Source organism: Vicugna pacos, chromosome 13 (genome assembly GCF_048564905.1).
Source record: "Vicugna pacos chromosome 13, VicPac4, whole genome shotgun sequence".
Classification (NCBI taxonomy): Eukaryota; Metazoa; Chordata; class Mammalia; order Artiodactyla; family Camelidae; genus Vicugna; species Vicugna pacos.
The window spans coordinates 44,053,280-44,078,231 of NC_132999.1; the positions used below are offsets into that span (position 1 = coordinate 44,053,280).

Genomic DNA, 24,952 nt, shown 5'->3' on the forward strand with positions numbered 1-24,952 from the left:
AGTGAAACAGGTAGACATTCTGTGCCTCCTGGTGTGATGCAATAGGAAAGACACAAAATCACCTGTGAGACACCTTTGCCAAAAAGCAGAACCTGACTACAGGAGCTACCGGGGACAGGGGAACACGTCAAACAATGCCTCATTGGTTCAGTTTGTAAAATCCAGAAGGTGGGGAAATTCTACTGGATCAATGCCCTGATTTCTGAAACACAAATTACAGGAGAGGGTAATCCAGTCATCTCTGGATTCAGAGAGTCCTAGAGACTTGCCAACCAAATGTCATGTGTGGACCTTACTTGGACTGTGAGTCAAACAAACCCACTATAAAGAAGAAAGACAGAGAGAGAGAGAGAGAGAGAGAGAGAGAGAGAGACTATTGAGGGAAATTAAGCCCTGTTTGGATACTTGGCGATATTAAGGAATTGTTTAAAATTTTAGGTATGATAATAAAGCAGATACAGTCTTTATATGTTAGAAATCAGAAGAAAATCCCCACAGGTCTCCCCGTGCCTTCTCGGGGTGAGATGATCAGACAGGAAAGCATCATGAGAGGCGCTTCAGTCCACAGGGTCCTTACGTAGCACATGGTCTCCACACAGGGCAGGGCTTGGTCCCCCCCGTGACACCTGCCCTTGTTCTGATGAGTAATGTGTTCTTTCGGCTTCGTAGTGATCTCTTGTGGGAACCCTGGAACTCCAAGCAATGCCCAAGTCCTGTTCAGCGACGGCCTGGTTTTCTCCAGCTCCGTTGTCTACGAGTGTCGGGAAGGCTACTACGCCACAGGCCTGCTCAGCCGGCACTGCTCGGTCAATGGCACCTGGACAGGCAGCGACCCGGAGTGCATTGGTGAGAACCGGCCCCCAGGCTCCAGGGCAAACGATGGCCAAGGCGATCGGGCCCCTCCGTGCCAAAGAAGAGGGCTGTCCTTGGGAGGTTGGGAAGGCTGGCCTGGTGGGACTTGACCCTGAATGAGAATCATACAGAGAGCATCCGTTTACTGAGCACGTACTATGTGACAGCCACGGAGCTAAGGGCTTTGTTTCGTAAGCATTACATCTTTTGATTCTCACCACGACCCCGTGAAGCAGATCCTGTTAGCTCTACTTTACATATGAGGCAACTGGGGCTCCAGGAAGTTGAGAATATACATATTTGCTGTTTTTCAGACTCTGGCCAGTTCCTTGGGCTTTCTTTTCTCTTTTAGGGCAACCCCCCAGTGCTCAGCGTGATTCCCTTTCCACTTTAAAGCTGCCGCCATCCGCCGTCTTTGTTAGTTCCTCCTCTGCCTTGGACCTCTCCCCCCAGCCTGGCTCTGAGCACGGGGTTGCCCCACAGCTCCCTTTCTTGCTTCACTTCAGAGCAGCTCCAGACCCTTTTCCTTGAAAAGCAAGTCACTGTGGGGCCCGGATGGCGGGAAGAGTTAAGATAAGGGAATCTGACAGCATTCTCCCTGTCAAAGTCCCGGCTGTGATTTCAGGCCCCATCTGCAATCCCCTGTCGAGTTCACTTTTGTTCTGAGGCCAGAGCTCCCCAACCCCACCCTAACTTGATACCGTAACATCGTAACATGGGTATGACCATTGCATAGGTCACCAGACCCTGCTCCTAGGCCCCTGGGCCCACAGAGGCCTCCTGGACAGAAGAGCAGGGGTAAGATGCCCTTCTCAGCAAACCAAGTGTCTTATGCGGTCTATTAACTCACCTTAGTCTCTTCAACCTGGAAACCTCCCTCTCCCGGGTCCCCAGCCTCATGTATGAAGTGAGCCTCTGGATACTTCCTCGTAGGGGTGTGGCTTTAATAAACAGGATGCGCTTCACAGCCCAGGTTGCTGGGGTGCGTCAGGATGGCGTGGGCAAGGCCGGAAGGACAGAGGAGAGACTTTGCAGGGAGACTTTGCTGAAGGGACCCTAGAGTGGACGCCCAACTAGGAACCTGTGAGGAGACAGGACATCCCTGATCTGACGATTTTTCTTCCCGAACACATGCAGCGAGTGGCGGGGATGGCGGTGGGATGCTGGGGAGAGAGGGGTCCGTGCTGGGAGTGAACAGGCTCTATCTCCTCGTCCTAGTCATAAACTGTGGTGACCCTGGGATTCCAGCCAACGGCCTCCGACTGGGCAATGACTTCAGGTACAACAAAACTGTGACGTACCAGTGCGTCCCCGGCTACATGATGGAGTCACATAGGGTGTCTGTGCTGAGCTGCACAAAGGATCGGACGTGGAACGGCACCAAGCCAGTCTGCAAAGGTGTGTCTGGGGGCGGCAGATGGGGACACAGGGCCAGAGCAATACAAAAGTGAGCCGGGGGGCCTTGAACAACTAGACAGGAGGTGGGGATGAGGCAAAGCCCTAACATCGGGAGCAGGCAGGGTGAGGACTAGTCCCTGAGCATCAGCAAGGGATGGTCCCAGGGAAAGGCTGGGACTTGAACACCGAGGAGAGGGCCGTGCAGAGAGGAGTTGTCTGGTGCCAGAGTGAGAGGGGTCAGTCTTGAGTCCTCCCACTTGGCCCAGACTCCCGGCAGGCCCAGGGTAGCCAGGGACATCAGTGCTGGCAGCTGGGGACCAGGACAGCCCCAGCACTCAGACTGCTCTGGTCTCCCCCAGCTATCATGTGCAAGCCGCCTCAGCTCATTCCCAACGGGAAGGTGGTGGGGTCTGACTTCATGTGGGGCTCGAGCGTGACGTATGCCTGTCTGGAGGGGTACCAGCTCTCCCTGCCCGCGGTGCTCACCTGCGAGGGAAACGGATCCTGGACCGGGGAGCTGCCTCAGTGTTTCCGTAAGTGCTGCTCACGGGGCCTCCGGGGCATCCCATCTGCGGGCGCCTCCCCCTTCCCTCCTCAGAGCTCTGCCGCTGGAAGGCCTGGAATGAAGGGTCCTCTCCCCGAAATCAGGGAGGAGCTTTGTCAGAGACACTATTAAAGAAGGAAGGGCTTTTAAAGGAAGAAAAGGAGATATCTGAATGGAGCCCTAGCCCTGGTCACTGTGTAGAGTCACAGCAGAAGGAAATTAAACCAGAGATACCCGGAGAGGAGGGGGTGTTCTTAACCTGAAATATCATTAACTGGATGGGATGGAACCAAGGTAGGGGTGGGAGCCGGGCAGGCAGGGCATTGTGAGAAAAGACGTGCCTGTCTTCAGGGAAAATCCCTTGCACCGAAGACTCTGGGGCACTTGTGCTTTTCTGGTGAAAGAGCTATTTCTTATCCGCCTGGCCCAAGTGTGTCTCAAAGTCACATTCCAGGGCTCATTTCTTACCGAGTCCCCAGAAGAAGCAGGTTCCAGGTCACTTACTCTTGACTTACCCCGTAACCGGGCTCTGGAAGGTTTTCTCAGTGCCCATGCGTTGGAGAAACAGTAGGACCCATTTTTTTTATTTCTCCTTGGCCCTTATCTGATGCTTCAGAAAACTATCAACATATTCAGGACAGTATTTGGGGACCTCTGAAAATTTGCTTCAATTTGGAAAGTTTCAGCAGAGATGAGGGCCAGGAAAAGTAGATACAGGTAAGGGAATGTTTGATGCGCAGTTTGCATCCCTCCAGGGAGACATGAGGAAGGCAGCAAGTCTCTGGGTCGGGTCTGGACTTGGAAGTCTTGCTTTTTCCCTTCACTGTGCAGTGTTGTCTGTGTAGCCATCTGTATACAGTTTTCTATGAGCAATACTGAGTCATACTGTTCACAACTTGTATTCACTGATTGGCCATCACCCCTTGGCTCTATCAATATGGACTAATCTACACGTCATCATTTTTGGCGGCTTTAAAGCATTTCCTTCTTGTAGATGCCGCAACTGGTTTAATCTTCTTCTACTGGTGATGAATTTGGGTTCCTCCGCAATAAATGGCCTCGAGAATAGCATTTCTTTACCCTTGTGGTCAAGCCCTAGGAGGGAGGACGCTGGGCCAGATGGCATGTGTGCCGCATGTTCCCAGACTGTCTTCTGGGAGGAGAGCCCCAGTTCACAATCCCACCGGCAGTTGATGAGAAGATTGCTTGACTCATACCCTCATTACCAACTGATTTTGTCCGTATCTTTAATATTTACCAGCCTGAGGAGTTTAAAAAGATACCTCAGTATTTAAATTGGTATCACGTTGCTGATTAGTGACACTGAGCTGTTCTTTCTTTGTCATCCATTTGTATCTCTTATTCTTTGAGTTGCCTCTTCCTGGATGTGGTGACTTCTGAGTGGCTCTGGCTTTAACTGACTTCTGACTGGTCAGTCCAGACTCCCCAGCCTCCCTCCAGATCCAGGATTCCATCTGATTTTGCTTCTGATTGTGAACCTCATGACTCTGTGTACACACACACGCGCGCACACACATCCCATAGCGTAAAGAATATTCCTCACTCTTAAAGTGATGTCTTGGGGAACATTGCCTTCTGTAGTCAGTTTTTGATGATACTGTCTGATGATCTGAATGAAATGCGCACACTCAGACACTAATCACTGCAGGGTAAGTGCACACTCTTTGGAAAGGCACTCGGCAGTACACATCAAGAGCTGCACACACGCTCAACCCTTTAAGGATGATAAGTTCACTCACAGAGAATCCCCTGGAGAAAATAAGTTAAAGAAAAGCCACATGTAACCTTATAATCATAGAAAATGCCTAATAAGAGGGCTGTGATAAACCGTAATTACGGTACAACATCTCACTGCAAAATTACATCACCAATAAGTGATAGAGATGGTGTAAGCATGGGAAATGTTTGCAGAATATCAAGTGAACCAAGCAAGGCAGGCAGTGCGTGGACGCTGGGTTTTTAGCCTTGCGCACACTTCCATACAACAGAGCAAAGGTTGGAAGGGAAAGAGCACAAAAATGGGGGAAAAAATTTGGGGTGGTAGGATGATAGTTTTTTCCTCAATATTCTAGCTTCCTACCATGTTGCTCCGTTGCTCGGTTATGGTTATTAATGAGCATTTGAACACGGGAAGGAGAGGAAACACACAGCAGCACTGAGGCAGGAGTCATTATTTGCCCAGGGCCGCCCCTTCCTAAGTCCAGTAGAACCAGGAGGAAAGCAGTACTAAGACCAGAGGCGGGGTTGGGTGGCGGGTGAGTGCGGGGCAGGCAGACTGCGTTCCCAGAAGTCACTCGGACCTGCCTTTCTCCCTCGTCTTCCCAGCTGTGTTCTGCGGAGATCCCGGGGTCCCACCCCGTGGGAGGAGAGAGGACCGAGGCTTCTCCTACAGGTCGTCTGTCTCCTTCTCCTGCCAGCCGCCGCTGGTGCTGGTGGGCTCTCCGCGGAGGTTTTGCCAGTCAGATGGGACGTGGAGTGGCACCCAGCCCAGCTGCATAGGTGAGAGGTGACCTGGAGCAGAGTGTCCCAGCTGGTGGGCATCCTTCTTTGGGGCCTGAGGTGATGACTTTCCTTCCCTGTCTTCAGTGGTCTCATCTGCAAAGGGGGCAAGCCCTCTTCTGCGCTACTTAGAACAGGATGTAAACTGGCCAGAGTTGATGTGCTGCCGGGAATCATGTAGTCCAGTCGGGGGGGGGGGTGACTCAGGTGGAGATACCAAAAGGCAAGGAAGGCAGGACGTGGCTCCATTCTCTTTCCTGCGTCTGTTTCTCGGAGTGAGCAGAGGCAATGAGAGTGTCTGTGACCATGCTCTGTTCCTTTGTTTTGCAATCCAGACCCAACGCTGACCACGTGTGCAGACCCCGGCATGCCGCAGTTTGGGATACAGAACAATTCCCAGGGCTACCAGGTAATGAGACCAACCAGGAGTGTTTCCCGTCCCTTCCTGTCACCGTCAGTCTCAGAGGGCCCGGGGACCTTCCTCAGGACAGTACTAGGAGGGACAACACCTTAGAAGTTGAAGAGAGAAAGCAGCCTGTCTCTTCAAGCCACACTGCCGGGGAGCCCCACTCAGAAACAGGAAGGTGTTCAGACCAACCCGGGAAGCAGAAGGGGAAGGACAGACTCGCACGTAGCTCCACAGATGCTTCCCAGCAACCCTGTGTCATCGGGGCAGGGCATTGGTGGAAATACAGAAATGAGTGAGGCAGACGGATGGACCTTCCATTCCCAAGGCACCGGGGGCTCGGGCAGGGCAGCAGGAGCCAGCACGTACCACATGGGAGACAGGCCCCATCCCAGTAGGATACAGGCCCCAGGGACACATCTCAGAATGAGCTTCCAGAGAAGGAATGAGTTCAGACAGCCCGCATGGTACGCTCTGAACAGATGGAAGCAGGAAAGTGTGGCTGTGTTCAAGGCGGGGCAATTCACTGGAGCCCAGGATGTGCCCAGGGGACTATCAGGGACTAGCCTGGAAATGGCAGGTTGGGATCTGGCCAAGGAATGAGATTTAGTCACTCAATCCATAATCAACAAATATTCACTGCCAGGAACTATCCTAGGTGCTAGGAATTCGGTGGGAACAGGACAGGCCAAGTTCCTGCTCTAAGGGAGCTCCTCGGTTAGTGATAATAAACAAGCCCACCTCTGAGAGCAGTAAGCATTCGCATGGGATTATATAAAGGGCTGTGACCAGGTGGGCTGCTCTTTAGGGAGCGTAGTGAGGGGAGAGGCCTCCTGAACTTGAACCGTGGAGCCCAAGATGAGAAGGGGCCAGCTCTGTGCCGAGCTTGGGGACAGGGGAGCACTCAGGCAGGGAAGCTGCAGGGCGCAGGACCAGAAAGCAGCCAGCCAGCAGGTCCGGAGTGTAGCAGGAGAGGAGAAGGACGTGATGCTAGAGAGCTGGGCTGGGTTTGGAAACAACTGGGCTCTGTCTTGTGAAGTTGAATGTCCACACGTCCTGTGACCCAGAAGTTCTGCTCACAGAAACCAGCCAACCCCCAAGACACTCTTGTGCATGTTACCAAGAAATGAGAAAACTCATGATGTGGTCACACGATGGTCCATCACACAGCAATGATAATGAAGGAACTCTAGCTCGACACAGCATCGATGAATCTTAGAAACAATACTGAATGACGAAGGTGGTATGGTACTATTTCTATAAAGAGTAAAACCAAGAAAAACTTACCTGGTTTGGAGATCTATGTATGCGTATGTGATAGATTTATTTTTTAACTAAGCAAGGAAATGGAAAACACAAAATTCAAGATAGTGGTTATCCCTAAGGGGGCAGGAAAGGATCACACAGATAGTTACAGCCATGTCGGGAACGTTCTAGCCCTTGAGATGAGTAGTGGGCTCAGCGTAGGGTGTCCATTTTATTAGGATGATTCATGTCTATATGTGTTCCATATATTCTTTTCTATGCATCAAAATATCACATAATAAATTTTGAAAAGAGAACAGCATGGACTGGGTCATGTAAGGCCTTGAGACCACGATAAGCATTTTGGATTTTATTTTTCAGTGTCATGGGAAACCATTTGAAGGGGACTCAATCTTATCTATCATTTGAACTATTGCTCAGGACCCTGCGGAGAGAATGAATAATCAGGGGTTCAGAATGGAAGCACTTAGACAAATAGGACACTTGCAGCAGCTTGAGAGAGAGATGTGGGTGGGACAGAGCCACAAGAGGGTGACACAGAGAGAAGCAAAGGGGTCAGGATGTGTTTTGTAGGTAGAACCAAGAGGACACATTCATGGATTGGACGGAAAAGATGGAATCAAGGATGACTTGAAAAAGAATATGAAAACGAATACATGTATGTTCATGTATGACTGAAGTATTATGCTGTACACCAGAAATTGACACATTGTAAACTGACTACTTCAATAAAAAATATATATATACGTGTATACACACACACAAAATAGGATGACTTGAGGTTTCTGATTTGCACAGTCTTGTGGATAGAGGTGTCATTTGCTGAATGAGGTGATGAAACTCAGCAGAAAGACTGGTTGGCATGGAGGAAGGGAGCAGAAATTCAGTTTCACTTTGCATTTGAATTTACTCCCGGAGATAATAGAGACACCTGAGTGTCTTGAGCTGGGAAATAGTGTGATCCGAGTCAGCTTAAGAAGGTAATCTGGCAGCATCATGCCGCATAGATTGGAGATGGAGAGGTGGAGCTGGTGGTTGCAGGCGTGTTGAGTCGGACAATGAGAGGCCAGTGGAGGGTAAGAGTGGGGAAGCAACTGAGAGGAGGGGGAGGTGGAGGGAGAGTGGCAATTCTGCTCAAGAGATATTTACAAAGCACAGCTCCAGATTCTTTTTTTATTGAAGTATAGTTGATTTACAGTACAATGTTGTGTTAGTCTCTGGTGTACAGCATAGTGATTCAGTTACACATACACACACGTATATATGTATTCTTTTTCAGATTCTTTTCCATTATGGTTTATTACAAGATATTGAATATAGTTCCCTGTGCGGTACAGTAGGACCTTGTTGTATATCTATTTTAAAAATAGTGGTGTGTATCTGCAAATCTCAAACTAATTTATCCCTCTCACCCCTGCTTCCCCTTTGGTAACCATAAATTTGTTTTCTCTGTCTGTAAGTCTGTTTCTGTTTTGTATATAAGTTTGTTTGTATCTTTTTTTTTAGATTCTGCATATAAGTGATATCATATGATATTTGTCTTTGTCTAACTTACTTTACTTAGTATGATATCTCTAGGTCCATCCATATTGCTGCAGATAACATTATTTCATTCTTTTTTGTGGCTGAGTAGTATTCCAGTGTGTGTGTGTGTGTGTGTGTCTCACATCTTCTTTATACCGTCATCTGTCAATGGACATTTACTTCCATGTCTTGGCTATTGTAAATAGCACCACTCCAGATTCTATAGGGAACATCTCCTAAAAGAATGTATACATTCATAGAAGGAAGAGATACATACAGTTACATTCTCTTTTGCACAGTTCTTCCCATTTTATTAAATGCTCTCAAATCCACCATTACATTTGAGTATCACAACATTCCAGTGTCATCGTGGCAGAGCTGGTCATCCCAGCTCTACACAGGCAGGCTCAGGTGTGGAGGGTTTCCTGCAGCCTGTCATTCAGTGAGTAAACGTGGACGCCAAAACTCAAACTCAGGGTCTTCTGATTCTGAGTTGGGCACGCAGTCCACCGCAGTGGAGTCTGATATATCCCACCAGGGCACTGATCTGGCCCAGGGACTTGGGTGAGGCCTTGGGGAAGAGGCATAATATAAGTGGCCTCAAGGGACAAGTAAGATTTAACCAGGCAGAGAAACAGAAGGGTGGGGAGGAGTAGGGTCATGAGAAAGTAAGCAGTCAAGTCATGGGTATGAAACGTGGCTGGGTGGAAGGTGACTGTGGGAACTTCTGCCCCGGCCGCAGGTTGGAAGCACAGTGCTCTTCCGTTGTCAGAAAGGGTACCTGCTCCAGGGCTCCACCACCAGGACCTGCCTCCCCAACCTGACCTGGAGCGGAACCCCACCCGACTGTGTCCGTGAGTGATGACTTGGCCTGCATCCCAGAAAACTCCTCTCGGCAACTCATAATCTACCCCTGCTGGGCATCCAGGATGTGCTTGAAAGCTCTCAACTTCTCATTGAGACCAATATTGGTCTCTTTGTCATCCTTACTCCTTGGGGACCCACAGAAGACATTTCCACAAGAAAGCCTTTCTGATATTGGAAGGCAATTCCTATGCCTTAGCAAAGAGAAAGAAAGAACTTTCCCATGGCAGCAAATACTAGCAAGTACAATGCCAGCCCTCAGGATGGAAGATTTCAGGCTTTTGACCACAATGACTCCCCTCCTCTCAGGAAAAGTGCTGCAAGCTTAAGTTCCCATAGGGTTGGCTGAGCCAGTGTCTGCATGATCTCCATCTGGGCCACTGGTATAGACTTCAAGGCTGGGGTGGAGTGGGAGTTAGGGAGGGGATGCTAGACAGGAAAGGGGCCCATAAGGGAAAGGAAGGGGAAGTTCCATCGAGGAACAGGGGAGCAAGGGAGGGACCTCCTGAACACCCTAATCCCGCGCCCAATAATGTCTTTCCTCTCATCCAGCCCACCACTGCAGGCAGCCGGAGACGCCAACCCATGCCAATGTCGGGGCCCTGGACTTGCCATCCATGGGCTACACGCTCATCTATTCCTGCCAGGAAGGCTTCTCCCTCAAGGGTGGCTCCGAGCACCGCACCTGCAAAGCAGACGGCAGCTGGACAGGCAAACCACCCATCTGCCTGGGTGAGTGCGCCCCTCGCTCAACCTCTCTGGGGCCCGAGGCCAAGGGTGACAGCTGAGCCTGAGTGAAAGAGGGCAAAGGAGAAGAAAGAAAGGTGATTTCCAGAAGCTGGAGCCTGCTTCTGATTTTCTGAAGTGTAGAGTCTAGAGATGAAACCAGAGCAGTCTAAAGAGGGGGCACATGGTGAAGCCACCCCCAGTTTTATTTTGCTACTTTATGGCTGAGCTTAAACATCCCCCCAGGATTATATTTAATCATCAGACTGAGAAAAGCTCTTTGTTCCACCAAACTGGAATAACACATTACACATATTATACCCTTGATAAAACAGCACCCACTCACAGATCCCTCGGGGTAACCAAGATGTCCCAGACCTCCCTCCTCCTCTCCTTCATTCATTCGTCTCTATTGAGCATTCCCACTGTGCATGCCTGTGCTGGGCATGCGGGATGGGGAGGTGAAAGATACAAACCCTGCCCTAAAGGAGCTCATGTTCAGCTGCAGAAGACACACACATTATCAGACAGAACAGTGCCTTCAGGAACATAGAGATACACTGAATACTTGGAGAGGGGATGAGGAGGAAGGGCTCTAGTTCAGCCTAAGAGGGACAGGGGAGAATCAGGGAAGGCTCCCTGGAGAAGGTGATCTGAGTCCAGTCTTAAGTGAAGAATGCAGCAAAGATAAAGGATCAGTCTGGTGCTGGGATGGTGCTCAACTCTCTTACAGGTGGTGATCTCACCGTATTCCAGGCATTGTTCTAAGTACTTTGTGTGTACTAACTCATTTAATCCTCACAATCACCTTTGAGACAGGTGTTATTCATATCCCCACTTAACATATGAGGAAACTGAGGCACAGAGTGGTTAAGTAACATGCCCAAGATCACCAACTGGTAAAAGGAAAGAGCTGAGATTCAAACTCTGCAGGTGTAACTTCAGAATCCACGTTCTTAAGTACTTTGCTGTCCTGCCCCCAAGAGAGAGAAGGCTTCAGGCTCACAGCCTTGATCAGAGCTAAAATTTAAATGTATTTTCATTGTATGAGTTGTTGTCAATTTCTTTTATTTATGGAAAGTAATATTTTTGTTCCACGTAGGGTAGTGATAAAGGTCTCTTTTTTAGAGTTCGTTGATTTAAGTTTTTATTGTGGTTAAAATATTCAAAACATAATATTTTCCATTTCAAGTGTACAGTTCAATGACATTAAGTACAATCATCACCACCATCCATTTTCAGAACTTTTCCATCATCCCATTAAACAATAGCTCCCCACTCCCCTTCCCCTCCAGCCCCTGATAACCTCTGTTGTACTTCCTGTAGCTATGAATTGCCAATTCTAGGTACCTCATGTTAGTAGATTCATACAATATTTGCCCTCTCATGTCTGGATTATTTTACTGAGCATTATTTTTTTGAAGTTCATCCATGATGTAGCAGGTGTCATTACTTCATTCTTTTTTATGCCTGAATAATATTCTATCAATGGATATGCCACATTTTGTTTACCCATTTATCTGCTGATGAACATTTGGGTTGTTTCTACCTTGGGGCCATTATGAGTAATGCTAAAATATATAAATGTCTGTATTTTTGTATGAACATATGTTTTCAGTTCTCTTGGGTGTCTATCTAGGAACAGAATAGCTCAATGTTTAACAGCATAAGGAACTGTCAGACTGTTTTGCAAAGTGACTTTAAATTTACATTCCCACCAGCAAGGCACCAGGGCTCTAATTTCACTACATCCTTGCCAATACTTGTTATTGTTTATCTTTTTGAGGGCAGCCATCCTAAGTGGGTGTAAAGCAGTATTACATTGTGGCTTTCATTTACACTTCCCTAATGGCTAATGATGTTGAGCATCTTTTCATTTGTTTATTGGCTATTGCTGTATCTTCCTTGGAGAAAAGTCTTTTCAGATCCTTTGCCCATTTTTTAGAATTGGGCTATTTGTCTTGTTATTGTTGAGTTGTAAGGATTCCATTTTTTTATCCTGTTGCTTTCTTTTCTCCCAGCTTTATTGAAGAATAATTGACAAAAAAATAGAAATATATTTAAAGTATACAAGATGATAATTTGATATACATTGAGAAAGGATTCCCACCATCCATCACCTCGCATATTTATCTCTTTTTTTGTTTGTTTGGTTTGTTTTGGTGAGAACACACAAGTTCTACTCTCTTAGCAAATTTCAATGCAGTATTACCTGCTATGGTTACCTGGTTACACATGTGCGTCTTGTAACTGAAAGTTTGTATCCTTTCGCCAGCCTCTCCCCATTCCCCCCTCTTCCCACTCAGCCCCTGGCAACCACCATTCTACTCTCTGTTTTTATGAGTTTGACCTTTATTCTTTTTAGATTCCACATATAGGTGGTAACATACAATATTTGTCTTTCTCTGTCTGGCTTATTAGCATAACGCCCTCCAAGTTCATCCATGTTGTCATAAATAGCATGAGTTCCTTCTAAGACTGAATAATATTCCATGGTATGTATACATCACATTTTCTTTATCCGTTCATCCATCAATGAACACTTAAGTTTGTTTCCATAATTTGGCGATTGTCAATAATGCCGCCATGAACATGGGAGAACAGATATCTCTTCAAGACAGTGATTTTATTTCCTTTAGATATATAAAAGTGGGTTGGCTGGATCACATGGTAGATCTATTTTTAATGTCTTGAGGAATCTCCACACTGTTTTCCATGGTGGCTGTACCAGTTCACATTCCTGCTGTTTAACCCCTCAGCTGAATTTCCCATGTCAGTTATCACATCTTCAGTTCAATGATCTCTATTTAGTACTTTTAAAGTATTTTCTATCTCTTTGCTGAAATTCTTGCTTTGTGCATTGCTCTCCTGACCTCAGCGAGCACCTTTATGACCATTATTTTGAACTCTCCATTGGGTTATTTTGAACTCTCTATTATGATGAGTTTCTGGAGATTTATCTTGTTCTTTGGTTTGGAACATTTTCCCTGGTTGATTCATTTTCCTTGATTCTCTGTGTGCGTTTCTGCTCGTTAGATAAAACAGGCAGCTCTCCCAATCTTGACAGACTGGTCTCGTGTGGAAGATGACCCTCATCCATCAGCCCAGCCCAAGCTCCTGGTGCCCCTCAAGCCTCTGTTATTGTCTAAGCTGCCGTCTTTGTTCCTAGTGGCTCCAGCAGTTGAGGGTGTACCAAGACCCAGCAGTGTCCCACAGGGGAGGACCGCAGTCAGCACCTAGATGCAGGCTGATTAGTAGCAGACCCTCAGGCAGCAGCTGGAAAAGTATGTAGCCAAACCCTTCCAGGGAGAAACTGGACGGCGGGAGTTTTACCTGCTCCGTCAGTATGAGCCCAGGTATATAGCCACAGGGGTCTCTACTGCATCCATTTAAAACCGGCTTGTTTGCTGTAGTCCTGTGAAACTCAGGAATGCAAGCCCCACTGGCCTTCAGAGCTAGGTGCCTTGGGCACCCATCCATCAAAGGTGCTGGGTGTGTGGGACAAACTCATCACTCCAGGGAAGTGCTGGGAGCTGGGGGTTCCCTCCTCCTGGTTGTATGGCGCTGTGCCAGGGTTGGGGTTTATGGCCAGAATGTGTCTCACCTTTCCTACCCGTTTTGATGTGGGTATTTTCTCGGTCTCCCAAAGTGTAGGGGTTACTAAGCTAGTTTCTGGATTTTTCTCAGAGAGAATTGATCTGTCTCTCCGCACATTCAATATGTCCATGTGTGGAGGGGCATTTGGGAGCCTCCTATGTCACCATCTTGGTCCAGAGTCCCTTCCAGAGTTCTTTATACATCTAGAATATAAGACCCTTATCAGATACATTATTTGCAAATATTTTCCCCATTTTGTGGGTTGTCTTTTCACTTTATTTTTCTTTTTAATTTACAATACTTTCTTGTTTCATTCATCACCTAATATTTAAGCTCTGTTTTGTCCTGTGTTAAATTTTTTCAGATGAGTTTTTTACAGTTTTATTGAGATATAATTGATATACAAAAGCTGCACATATTTAATGTATGCAACTTAATGAGTTAGAATTTTTTCACTTAGTGTTCCTTTAAGCACAAAAATTTTAATTTTGATGAACTTCAATTTATTTATATTTTCTTAGCTTGCTTGTGCTTTTATTATCATATCAAAGAAACCATTGCCTAATCCAGGGTCACAAAGATGTGCGCCTATGTTTTCTTCTAAGAGTTTTGGGGCCCAGATTCACACTATTGCATGTGACTGTCCAATTGTCCCAGCACCATTTGCTGTAAAGACGATTCTTTCCTCACTGGATTGTCTTGGCACCCTTTTCAAAGATCAGTGGACCACAAATGTGTGAGCTTTATACCTGGATCCTCAAGTTTACTCCATTTATCTGCATAATTGTCCTTATGCCTTTATCACAAAGTCCTGATTTCTATAACTTTGTAGTAACTTTTGAAGCTGGGAAGTGTAAATTCTCCTTTTTGCTCTTTTTCAAGATTGTTTTGGCTATTCTGGGCCCTTTCTATTTCTATATGAACTTTAGGATTGGGTTGTCAATTTCTGCAAAAAGACAGCTAGGATTTTGATAAGGATTGTGTTGAATCTGTAGATCAATTTGGGGAGTATTGCCATTTGAACAGTATTAAGTCTGTTAATCCCTAAGCATGGGCTATCTTTCCATTTATCTAGATTTTTAATTTCTTTCAGTGATGGTTTATAGTTTTCAATGTACAAGTCTTGTACTTCCTTAGTTACACTTGCTCTTAAATATTTTATTTTTAATGCTATTATAGGTACTTGCATTTAAAAATACTAAATGCTTTAGATGCAGTTGAATCTCAACTCAACCCCTTTCTATAAGACCTTGGGCAGGCCCCTTACCTCTCTGCCTCTTAACAAGTTTTTCTTCTGTTAAATGAAGACAATAATGTCTACCTCAGTTCTGAAAGAAAGAGTAAATGAAGTAAGTGCCTAGCAGAATGTCTGGCTCATAAAATGCTTTCTCCCTCTTTGCTCCCTTCATCTTATAAAACCTAAGACAATAAAGGCATTTTGTTCAGAAGTGTACCTTCATGGAGTCATGGTGGAAAATTGGTCCACAGCCTGCTGTGTACACGAACATAAGCTGACCTCCAGAGCTGGAAGGGGCGTGCTGAAGCTCTGAGGCCTCCCAAAGGAGACAGACAGGGAGTCCGCCCTTACTTGGTGACAAGACAAGATATTCCAGTTGTTTCTCCACAAAAGGAGAAAAGACATTAATATTTATTGACTGTGACTTTCATGTTCATAACCTCATGTATTCAGTATAGCCCTGTTAGATAGGTTTTAGGATTTTCCCACGTTTCAAACAAGGAGACAAGATTCTGAGTGGTGAGGGGACCAGTCGAGGTCACACGATCACTAAGGAGCACTGTGGGGACCGAACCTGAGGGGTCGGGCTCAGGCCCAAAGCCCTCACCTTTGACTTGGCCTTTGCCTGGGAGGGCTTCTCAGTCTTAATATCATCACTCCAGGGGACGGAGGCACCCCACTGAAACCCCCACCCGGGGCCAAGGATTTCGCTTTTGGTTGGTGGAAGGCCCTCCTTTGTGCCAGGCCTCTGGGACGAAAGCACTTTTCAACTAAGGGTCCTCAACAGAGGCTCGTGGCAGATCTGTGTACTAGGATGGGAAATAGACATCTTTACTTTCCCTCTCCCTCTTACTGAAATTTAACATTTCTTTAATTTAGGGTGTAGACAAAAACTTGTAGCAGTGTTAGCAATACCTGTGAATTTGTCACCAGCAGAAGTGCAGAGATTTTCATGTCACACTACAGCTGTTACTGGTATCATGATGTAGTGTTTGTGTTCCTGACTATTCCAAGACTATGACAGTTGCTGGACCCACTGCTGATCTTGTTATTTAATGTAGTAATCAAGAATCACATGTAACTGTATTCTACTTCTTGGTTTAATGCTTCAATGACTGTAATTGATCAATAGATTTCCTTTTAACTTTTTACTGTTCTGAGGGGGCTCCTGAGCATCACCAGACCATCAAAGTAGTCCGCCTCCTGGTCTAAAAGGATGAGTCCAAAGCAAGATCTCAAAGAACCCATTGACCTCATGTCAAAAAATGAGGCCATTGTTTTTCCAGTAGAGCAGAGACCAGAGGCTGAACCCACTTTCTTCCATTCTCTCTCCCCAGCAGAGGTCCGGCCCAGTGGGAGACCCGTCAACACTGCCCGAGAGCCTCTGCTCACCCAAGCCTCAGGTATGTGTGGTCCAGATCTTTGACTCAGGAAACTGGTATTGCTTCCTTCACCTGGTTACCCAGAAACGTGCACGTGAGTTTCTGAGAATTCAAAGGAACGGCCTAAAAACTCCATGGAGGCCGGCAGATTTCCCCACCCACCTCCCGACCCAAGGCAGACCTTAGGAGGAAGTGAGCTTGAAGGAAGCAAAAACCACATCCAGAAGAGAGAGCCAAGGCATTCGAGAAGCACATCCAGCGCGCTGAGCTCTGGAGTCACTGAGCACCCCAACCCCTCCTGGCACAGGGCCGGCCAGTATCTGGTCACACAGACACACAGACCCAGGCCCTGCCCGGGGAGCTTGTTGGAAACGGTTACGATTTTAAGACAATTATTGTGTCTTTCAAAGTGTGATGTCCAGAACTGGACACAACTACAGGTGTGGCCTGACCAGTGCACAACTATTCTAGACTATCATATCCTTTTGTGAACCTTATAGTTTTATTTATTAACACGTGTACTATACAAGAAAGAAGACTAGATTTGGCTTCATACTCAGTTCTGAGTTCCATTTTGGTCACTGACCAGCTGTGTCCTTGGACGAATAAGCTTCACCCCTTGAGCTTCGGTTTACCTTTCATTAAAATACGGATCCTCACACTCTCCTTAGAGAATATTATAAGGATAAATAATAATTTTAGTAGCTAATATTCATTATGTGCTTTTATGTGCCCAGCATCGTGTGACACAATCATTTAGCCCTTATAATAGCCCTGATGAGGTGAGTGGAGTACTTACCCACTTTACAGAACTCCAGGTGTGCCCGGTACAGGTGAGGAAGTTGAGGCTCTTACACATGATCCAACAACTGATAAGTGACAGCCAGGATGAGCATCCAGGTCTGCCTGACTTCATCCACCCAAGTTCCTGTCTACCATGTGATACTGACATCGGTTTCTCTCTTTCTTTTTCGCTTTCTCCATCTTTTGAAACCCTTCTGTCCTTCTCTTTTTTCCCTTTAGTTCATTTTCTGTCTCTGTCTCTGTCTCTCTCTCTCTCTCTCTGCATCTCTCTTTCTTACTCATTTTCTCATTTTTTTCTTACCCACTTTTCCCCTCTCTCTTTCCCTCCACCCATCCACTCTGAGATGCAGAGGGGGCCAGAGCACCCCACCACCTCACCCGTGCTAGGTGTTGGGGAAGATAATCTCAGGGAGTGAACTGGGACCAGTCACCAGGTGGCCTCAATTCTACCGGCGCACATGAGGGTCCCTCTCACGTCTGTTTCTCAATTCCTCTAGTTCCGGGGGATGTTTTTGCTAAGAATTCCCTATGGAAAGGGGCCTATGAGTACCAGGGGAAGAAACAGCCAGCCATGCTCAGAGTGACTGGCTTCCAGGTCATCAACAGCAAGGTCAATGCCACCATGATTGACCACAGCGGCGTGGAGCTGCACTTGGCTGGTAAGGCACGCCTCCGGGAAAGCCTGCAGGGGGTGAGCGTGGGTGCGCCACAGTCTTTTCAAGGATGAGTCGACTCATTGTACTGGCACGCAAGGCTCAGCCTCATCTGGCAGGAGGGGGAAGAGGGAGTGTCTATTATTCTTTGTTTTCACTATAAAAGCACCACAGACTAGAGGGAATTGGTTAAATGACAAACATTAATAAATTGAACATACAGAGAACGCTTACAAATAAAGAGAGACTGATAGCCCTAAAATTGAACAAAAATATGGGCAGAGAACTCCCAGAAGTCAAAGTACAGACAGTTAATAAACAAATGGAAAAATATTTTTTAGCAATAATCCAAAAAAAAAAAAAAGTAAACACAAAATGTCACTTTTCACTCACCCCACTAAGATTCTTCTTTTTTAAGCAACAACCCTTAGTGCTGGTCCCTGGAAGGTACTGATGCAGTGCTGGTCAAAGTATGAAACAGTACAGTTCCAGGGAATAATCTGTACCGTGAACCATGAAAATGATTGGACCCATTAATTACACTTCTAAGAATTTTTATTATGAGAAATGGTTATAGAGGAAATGAAACATTTATGAATAAAGAATATTCACATTACAGAGCTATTTGTATTACATAAAAACTGGGGATTAGAAACTGTCTAAAAAGAAATAGATAATTGTGTATGCTGGATAAAATATCATGCCAATTTGGGAAGAAATACACCCACCAGAATGCATTTAGAATGTGACTCCAGTTTTTTTCCCTGTTTTACTGGGATTTTTTTTTTTTTTTGAAGAGTAGTTGATTGACAGTGTTTCAGGTGTACAGCAAAGTGATTCAGTTACACATATATATATACATATATACATATACAGATTCTTTTCCATTATAGCTTATTAAAGGAGATTGAATATAGTCCCCTGTGCTGTACAGTAGGTCCTTGTTTATCTATTTTATATACAGTAATGTGTATCTGCTAATCCCAAACTCCTCTAATTTATCCCTCCCCTCCTTCCCCTTTGGTAATCATAGTTTGTTTCCTATGTCTGTGGTGACTCCAGTTTTTAAAGGAAAAAATATATATATTCATAAGAGAGAAAATTGGAAGTAATGACACCAAAACATTAACAGGGGTTATTTCTCAGAAGTGGGATCAAGAGGAAATTTTCTTTCTTCATGCATCTCTGCATTTTCCAAGATGTCCCCAATTTTCAAATTTTCTATACTCAGAAAAACTAAATATCTTAGAAAACAAGTGTTCATTGACTAGATGGGTAGGTCAGTGAATGCACGAGGGAAGGACTGTACACACTCAGACGCAACCCCACAGGCGGTCCTAGCCACTCTTTCATGTGTGCACACACACAGCTGAGCATTCGTAGTCACTCATTTGCTCTCAGACATTGTCCTAAGCCCATGTACATACACCTGGATACACCCCCTCCTGCATTCCTGCAGCCACTGACTTGTAAGCACATCCATGCTTTTACTGACCCATTAACGTGTACAAAATCCTATCCCCTTTATTCTGAGAGAGGAAGGCAGGTGTAGTCAGGAGCACAACCACCAGGCAGTAATCCTGCTGTTCATTAACCACATGTGCACATTCTTGTGTGCCCTCACATCCAGCCCACGCACACTCACAGGCCACACGATACTTACCTAATGCCAATTATACGTGGGATTTTTCTACCAACATCTGCACGTGAACTCGCACTCAGACACTCACACCCACAGACCCCCAAATCTGGGTTTTGAAATTTTCCCAGATCCTTCAAGTGTACCCACTGAACTTTCTTTTCCCAGGAGTTTACAGGAGAGAAGATTTCCATCTCCTCCTCCAAGTTTACCAGATTATAGGGCCTGTGGAGAGCTTCGTGAATAAGTTTAAAGATGACCAGTGGGCTTTAGATGGGCATGTAAGTACAGCAAAATCTCCCTCAGTCCTTGACCTCCCTGTGCCCTTGCCCCATCCCTGATTCCCAGATCACTGGCAGGGAGGAGGAGGGGAGGAAGGTGGTGGGAACTGTTAGGATCAACATGGAGACTGGGGAGGAGGTTTTCTGTGGGGCAAGGACTGGGACCAAGGAAGTCCTCATCTGCTAGTGAAGCGAGCAAAGGAAAAGATAAAAACGACCAGAGGCTGAGAGTGCAGAGTTCAGGACATCTGAGCAAGATGAAGCAGGTTCTGATGTTTGAGCAGAAAGCAAGGAAATGGAGGTCAGCTGGACAAGAGTAAGTTCAAGCAAGTTGAAGGTCGTGGTGTGGTGATGGGAGCCCCGAGGAGCTGGTGAGTCCCTGATGAACACTGAGCATCTTCTCACATTTGAGGATGCACATGGTGCTCCATTTAGCACCACTCAAGGGACCAGGACCTGGGGAAAAGGAGCCAGCTCTTTTGCATTCCCTTGTGGGAAAGACTTGTTACATTCAAGGGCATTCTTGAAGTGGAATCCAGGTCCCCAGTGAAACTGCTTTGCCCAGACCTTCTAATTTCACAGATAGGGGAATAGAGCAGTCACCTGTCACATCCTCAGCTTCCCTGACTTGGATGATTGGAGCTGGAAGAGGAGGGGTGGGAAGGAGGAAGAGGTCTTGCAGCCAGAGGAGCAGAGAGCTGAGGAGTCAGGGTGCATCCTCGTGGATGGTAGGGGCTGGTAGAGGACTGTGGATTTAGTGACTCTGCTTATAAACACCTAAGAAGAAGCAAGTGGCTTCTCCAAGGCTGGGCCCATGGGGTCCATTCCTTGGGATTCTCGGGAGTATCCTGTGGACCCCCTTGGGTATTCCAGGCCTGGCTGGCATCAGTAGTAGGAGGACAACAGACTCCACCATGCTGGGATGGTGGCCAGAGGTCAGAGAACAAGGGTCAAAGTTGGGAGCTGAAGCTAGAGTGTTAGATGTAAATGGAGCTCCAGAGGGCCAGGAACAGCTCAGCAACTGCCTGGGACAACAGTCAACCATCAGGCCCACTTCTGTGTCCCCCAGGACGTGTCTGGGGGGATGGGGGGAGGTCAGCCTAGAGCATAACTGACAGAGGGCTGCACCCTGGGATGGAGCATGAGTTGGAAGGGAAACCAGTAGCACAAGCATCCTCAGAGCACGCCCTCAGCTGAGCAGCCCCCAGCCCACAGGTTTGCATGTCTGTGTCTGGTCCATGAGCATCATGAAGCAGGGGCAGAGGCAGCAGGGAGCAGTTCAGTCTCCAAGTCCCCGCCCCTCAAAATCAATAGCTATTGGAACTGGAATGAACTCTCCAAAGTATGTTCAGTCTGCAATGGGTGCCCCTGCCCCACCCCAGCACCTCGGTCGTGCTCCATCCCGGCCTGGGTGTAGGCAGGGAGTCGATGTTGGTGGGGTTGACGCCAGCCCGTTTGGCAGCGTGTACCTGGGAGCGTGTCTCTGGCCTGGCTGGCAGGGCTTCCAGCTCCTTCTAGCATGCCTCCCATCTCACTCTCTCTGCTGCCACCATCACAGGTCTCCTCAGAGTCCTCCGGAGGCACCTTCATCTACCAAGGCTCTGTCAAAGGCCAAGGCTTCGGGCAGTTCGGCTTTCAAAGACTTGGTAACTAGCATTTGTCCCTGGGGTGTGAGCTCAGCGGGAAGAAACCGGCATGTGGGGATGGAGGGTGGGGATTGGTGGAGTTCAGCAGTCTAAGACGGGGGTTCTTAGCCTCTTTTGGATCAGAGACACCTCTGAGATTCTGATAAAAGCCACGGAGGAATATCTCCCTGGAAACAAGGACAATACACAATGCATACGCTCTGCCTTTACCAAACAGTTTCATGCTCAACCCTTGAGTTGAGAGCCCCCAGCTGAAGGGACACTGGGTCTCAGATATGTCCCCACAACACTATCTGGCCAGCCCTGGGGCATCCCCGAGACCCCCGAGCATTGCTCTCAGGGGAGTCTTCCCTCAGTCCTGGGAGACTGGTGTTGCTGTCCTCATTTTCAGATGAGAAAACTGAGCTGCAAGGAGGCTTCCTTCCCTAGTTCTTCCCTGGCATCTTTGTGCCCTGCCTGCATCAGTGTCAAGCAATCTTACTCCAGAGATTGGCCTTGACCCAGAGCCTCTAATGAGAGGAAGGGCCGTGTCCTGACTTCTCAGAAGCAGTGCAGGAGAAGACAGGAGGCAGGCACGGGGGCTTGAGCGCCAGCTCTGTACACCCCGGGGCTGACACCGCCAGTCCTCCTGCCTCCGCCTGCCTGCCAGGCAGTGCCTTGTGTTTTCACGCAGCTCTGACCTTCAGAAAGCTTCTCCTTGTCTCAAGTGGAAATCAGGTTCCCACTCCACCCTGCTCCTCCTCAGAGTTGTTTTGAGCTCCGCCCTCTTGAGCTGCATAAAGAAAGAGCCTTTCCTCTTCCATACAGCAGCCCGTCAAATACTCAGCCTTGCACACCAGAGAGACCTCTGGAAACCCAAGTTCTTGTCCTGGTCTCGCAACTAACTCCCAGCCTCCCAGAGCAGACCGGTCCCCTCGCAGAGCCCCCTCAGTTAGGTGGGGCACTTAACAGGGGTCCCAGCTCGTCCAGGGGACTACGGAACCCTCCCAGTCTTGGGGAGGGAGATGGGCAGGGAGGAGAGGGACCCTCCCGAGGCAGAAGCTTCAGCACCCCCACTCCCACCCCAACCAGAGCAGTTCTGTTACCGGGAAAGGGGAAATAAGAATTACCTCGGTTCTTAGTCACCCAAAAAAAAAATTTTTTTTTAATGAGAGACAGACAGCGTGATATAAGCAAGATTTTTGTTAGTAAAGTAAAAAAGTAGTAAAAGATAGTACACTCCCGAAAACGGGACGGGCCAATCCAGGAGAGGAAAAATGGCGCCGCTCCTTTGTTTTTCTGTCTTATATCCTGGCTTAGGGCCATTTTTGTGATTGATTGATTAACTGCTCAGGTTCTTTGAGTGATCAAGCTGATTGACAGCTCAGGTTCCTTGCGCTTAGGTTGATTGACAACTCCGGTTCCTTGTGGCTCTGGCACGCCCATCCCCTTTTGGGCAGGTTTCTACCCCTGAAGCTACACAGAGAAACCTACAAGTGGGGGCTCAAACTGCAATGTTAATTGCATTATAATGAGCACTGAGTCAAGTTACACCAGGGCCTTCTCTCCTAGGCAGCTGCAGCGTTTGATTTTAACTGGCTTCTTTTGCTGGCCCTCATTTAGAGAAAGTAAAAATCTCTGGAGTTCCTTATCCTGCTTGCAGACGTAGGGATTGTTCCTTTCCCCCTCCTCCTCTCCCCCTTTCTGAGTTGTTCCTTTCCCCTTCCTCTCCCCCTCCCCAGTGCTCATTTCTATCTGACTGCCTAACAGTTCCACCTTTGTCTGTTCATATTTTGGCTTCTTTGTAAGGTTTCATGGGATAAAAGGCTCCTATGGCCAAAAGACATTTTGAAACTTCTAAAGGGCTGCACTCTTTTAAGATTTTATTCTGGGACCCAGTTTCAGGCTCTCCTGTAGATTGGCTTCCCTGGGACTGACCTGCACACTTGAGACCCTTCTCCAGGGGGATGTCCAAGTGCATGTGGAAGGCAGGTGGGGGTGGGGGTGCTCTGGGCATCAGGCCTCTCCCTAATGAGCTGGAGAAGGTAGTGTCCCAGCCGCAGCCTCCCCTCCCGTGGCAGCCACTGTGCCTGACCTGAGGTTTCTGCTCTGGGACTTTGCAGACCTCAGGCTGCTGGAGTCAGACCCCGAGTCCATCGGCCGCCACTTTGCTTCCAACAGCAGCTCGGTGGCGGCTGCAATCCTGGTGCCCTTCATCGCCCTCATCATTGCGGGCTTTGTGCTCTATCTCTACAAGCACAGGTGAGTGAAGGGACAGGCCCGGGAATGGGAGGTGACAGGGCAGCTGCCAGACCCCCTCCCTGCGACTTCTTGGCTCAGAGCTGCGAATACACTTCCCTGCGAAGGGAAGACTGAACCCCCCGCTCCTTTAGAGACCTGAGTCTCTCCTCTTTTGACATCTGGGTTACACTTTCTTATTCCCAGGAGAAGACCCAAAGTTCCTTTCAATGGCTACGCTGGCCACGAGAACACGAATGTCCGGGCCACGTTTGAGAACCCCATGTACGACCGCAACATCCAGCCCACAGACATCATGGCCACTGAGGCGGAGTTCACAGTCAGCACGGTGTGCACAGCGGTATAGCCCCCGGGCCTGGCTGCCCTCACCTCCGCCACCGAGAGCCCCGCCTCCGGCAGCCGGTGAGAGGGAGGTGGGAGGTGGCCGTGCACCCGGGGCACCCCCCCCCGCAACAGACATGGCCAGTAAGAGGGCCCGTGCACTAGCACTGCCACGTGCCAGCCACGGAGGCACCGCCCCACAGCTCAGACCGGGACTGTGGTTACCCGCTTTGCAGATGGGAAAACTGAGGCACAGAGAAAGGAGTTAACTTGACCAAGATCACACAGCTCACAAGTAGCAGGGCCAGGATCCAACCCCAGGCAGGCGGCTCCAAAGAATGCGCTCTTAGCCATTGAGCTCAGCAAATACACCCAGTAGGTGTATTAGTCAGAATTCTTGAGACATACATACTTAAATACATACAAATGTGCATACACTTACCTATCTAGGGGGAGTATATATGGACATATTGCATGTATACATATTTATGTTGTATATATAGACTTAAAGAAAGAGGGAGAGGGATTGGCTTAGTGACTGTGGTGCTGGCAAGTCTGAAGGGCAAGCCTGCAGGCTGGAAATTCCATCAGGAGTTCTGCTCTTGAGTCCAGAGGCAGAATTCCTTTCTGTCAAGGGGACCTTAGTCCTGTCTCTTAAGGCCTTCAGCTAATTGGTGAGGCCCACCTGCATTAGGGAGGGTCATTTGCTTTATCCAAAGCCTACTGATTTAAATGTTAATCACATCTAACAAATTCCTTCACTGCAACATCTAGACTGATGTTTGACCCAACAGTGGGCACCTGAGCATCCCGCCCAGCCCAAGGCTCTCCCAGAGGGCCCCCCCCCCCCCGCAGACCTGGAGCACAGAGAGTGGATTGCTTGGCTCTGGAAAAAGATGCATGAAAATCCATGCTGAATAGACACACATACATTTTAAATGCATGACAAGGTGATATGCTTCACAAGAACTAATGGCTGAAATTAAAATAAACCCCACACAGGGATGTCATTGAGGCCTGCGGGGTCAGTGAGAAGGGCGCTTGGGAGCAGGGC

At 47.7% G+C, this 24,952-nt stretch overlaps 1 protein-coding gene across 1 annotated transcript in view; it reads left to right on the plus strand.

Annotated features, from left to right (window-relative positions):
• CSMD2 (CUB and Sushi multiple domains 2) overlaps positions 1-24,952 on the plus strand; it is a 576,739-nt gene that overhangs the window by 549,033 nt on the left and 2,754 nt on the right. Inside the window, exons 59-71 of the mRNA XM_072974827.1 lie at positions 670-846; positions 2,071-2,250; positions 2,610-2,783; positions 5,141-5,314; positions 5,650-5,723; positions 9,253-9,364; positions 9,927-10,106; positions 16,275-16,337; positions 17,618-17,779; positions 19,581-19,693; positions 21,252-21,339; positions 23,442-23,580; positions 23,764-23,979. Of these exons, the coding sequence (XP_072830928.1) occupies positions 670-846; positions 2,071-2,250; positions 2,610-2,783; positions 5,141-5,314; positions 5,650-5,723; positions 9,253-9,364; positions 9,927-10,106; positions 16,275-16,337; positions 17,618-17,779; positions 19,581-19,693; positions 21,252-21,339; positions 23,442-23,580; positions 23,764-23,923 (1,796 nt within the window). The 3' untranslated portion in view covers positions 23,924-23,979. The remainder of the gene's footprint in view (positions 1-669; positions 847-2,070; positions 2,251-2,609; positions 2,784-5,140; positions 5,315-5,649; positions 5,724-9,252; positions 9,365-9,926; positions 10,107-16,274; positions 16,338-17,617; positions 17,780-19,580; positions 19,694-21,251; positions 21,340-23,441; positions 23,581-23,763; positions 23,980-24,952) is intronic.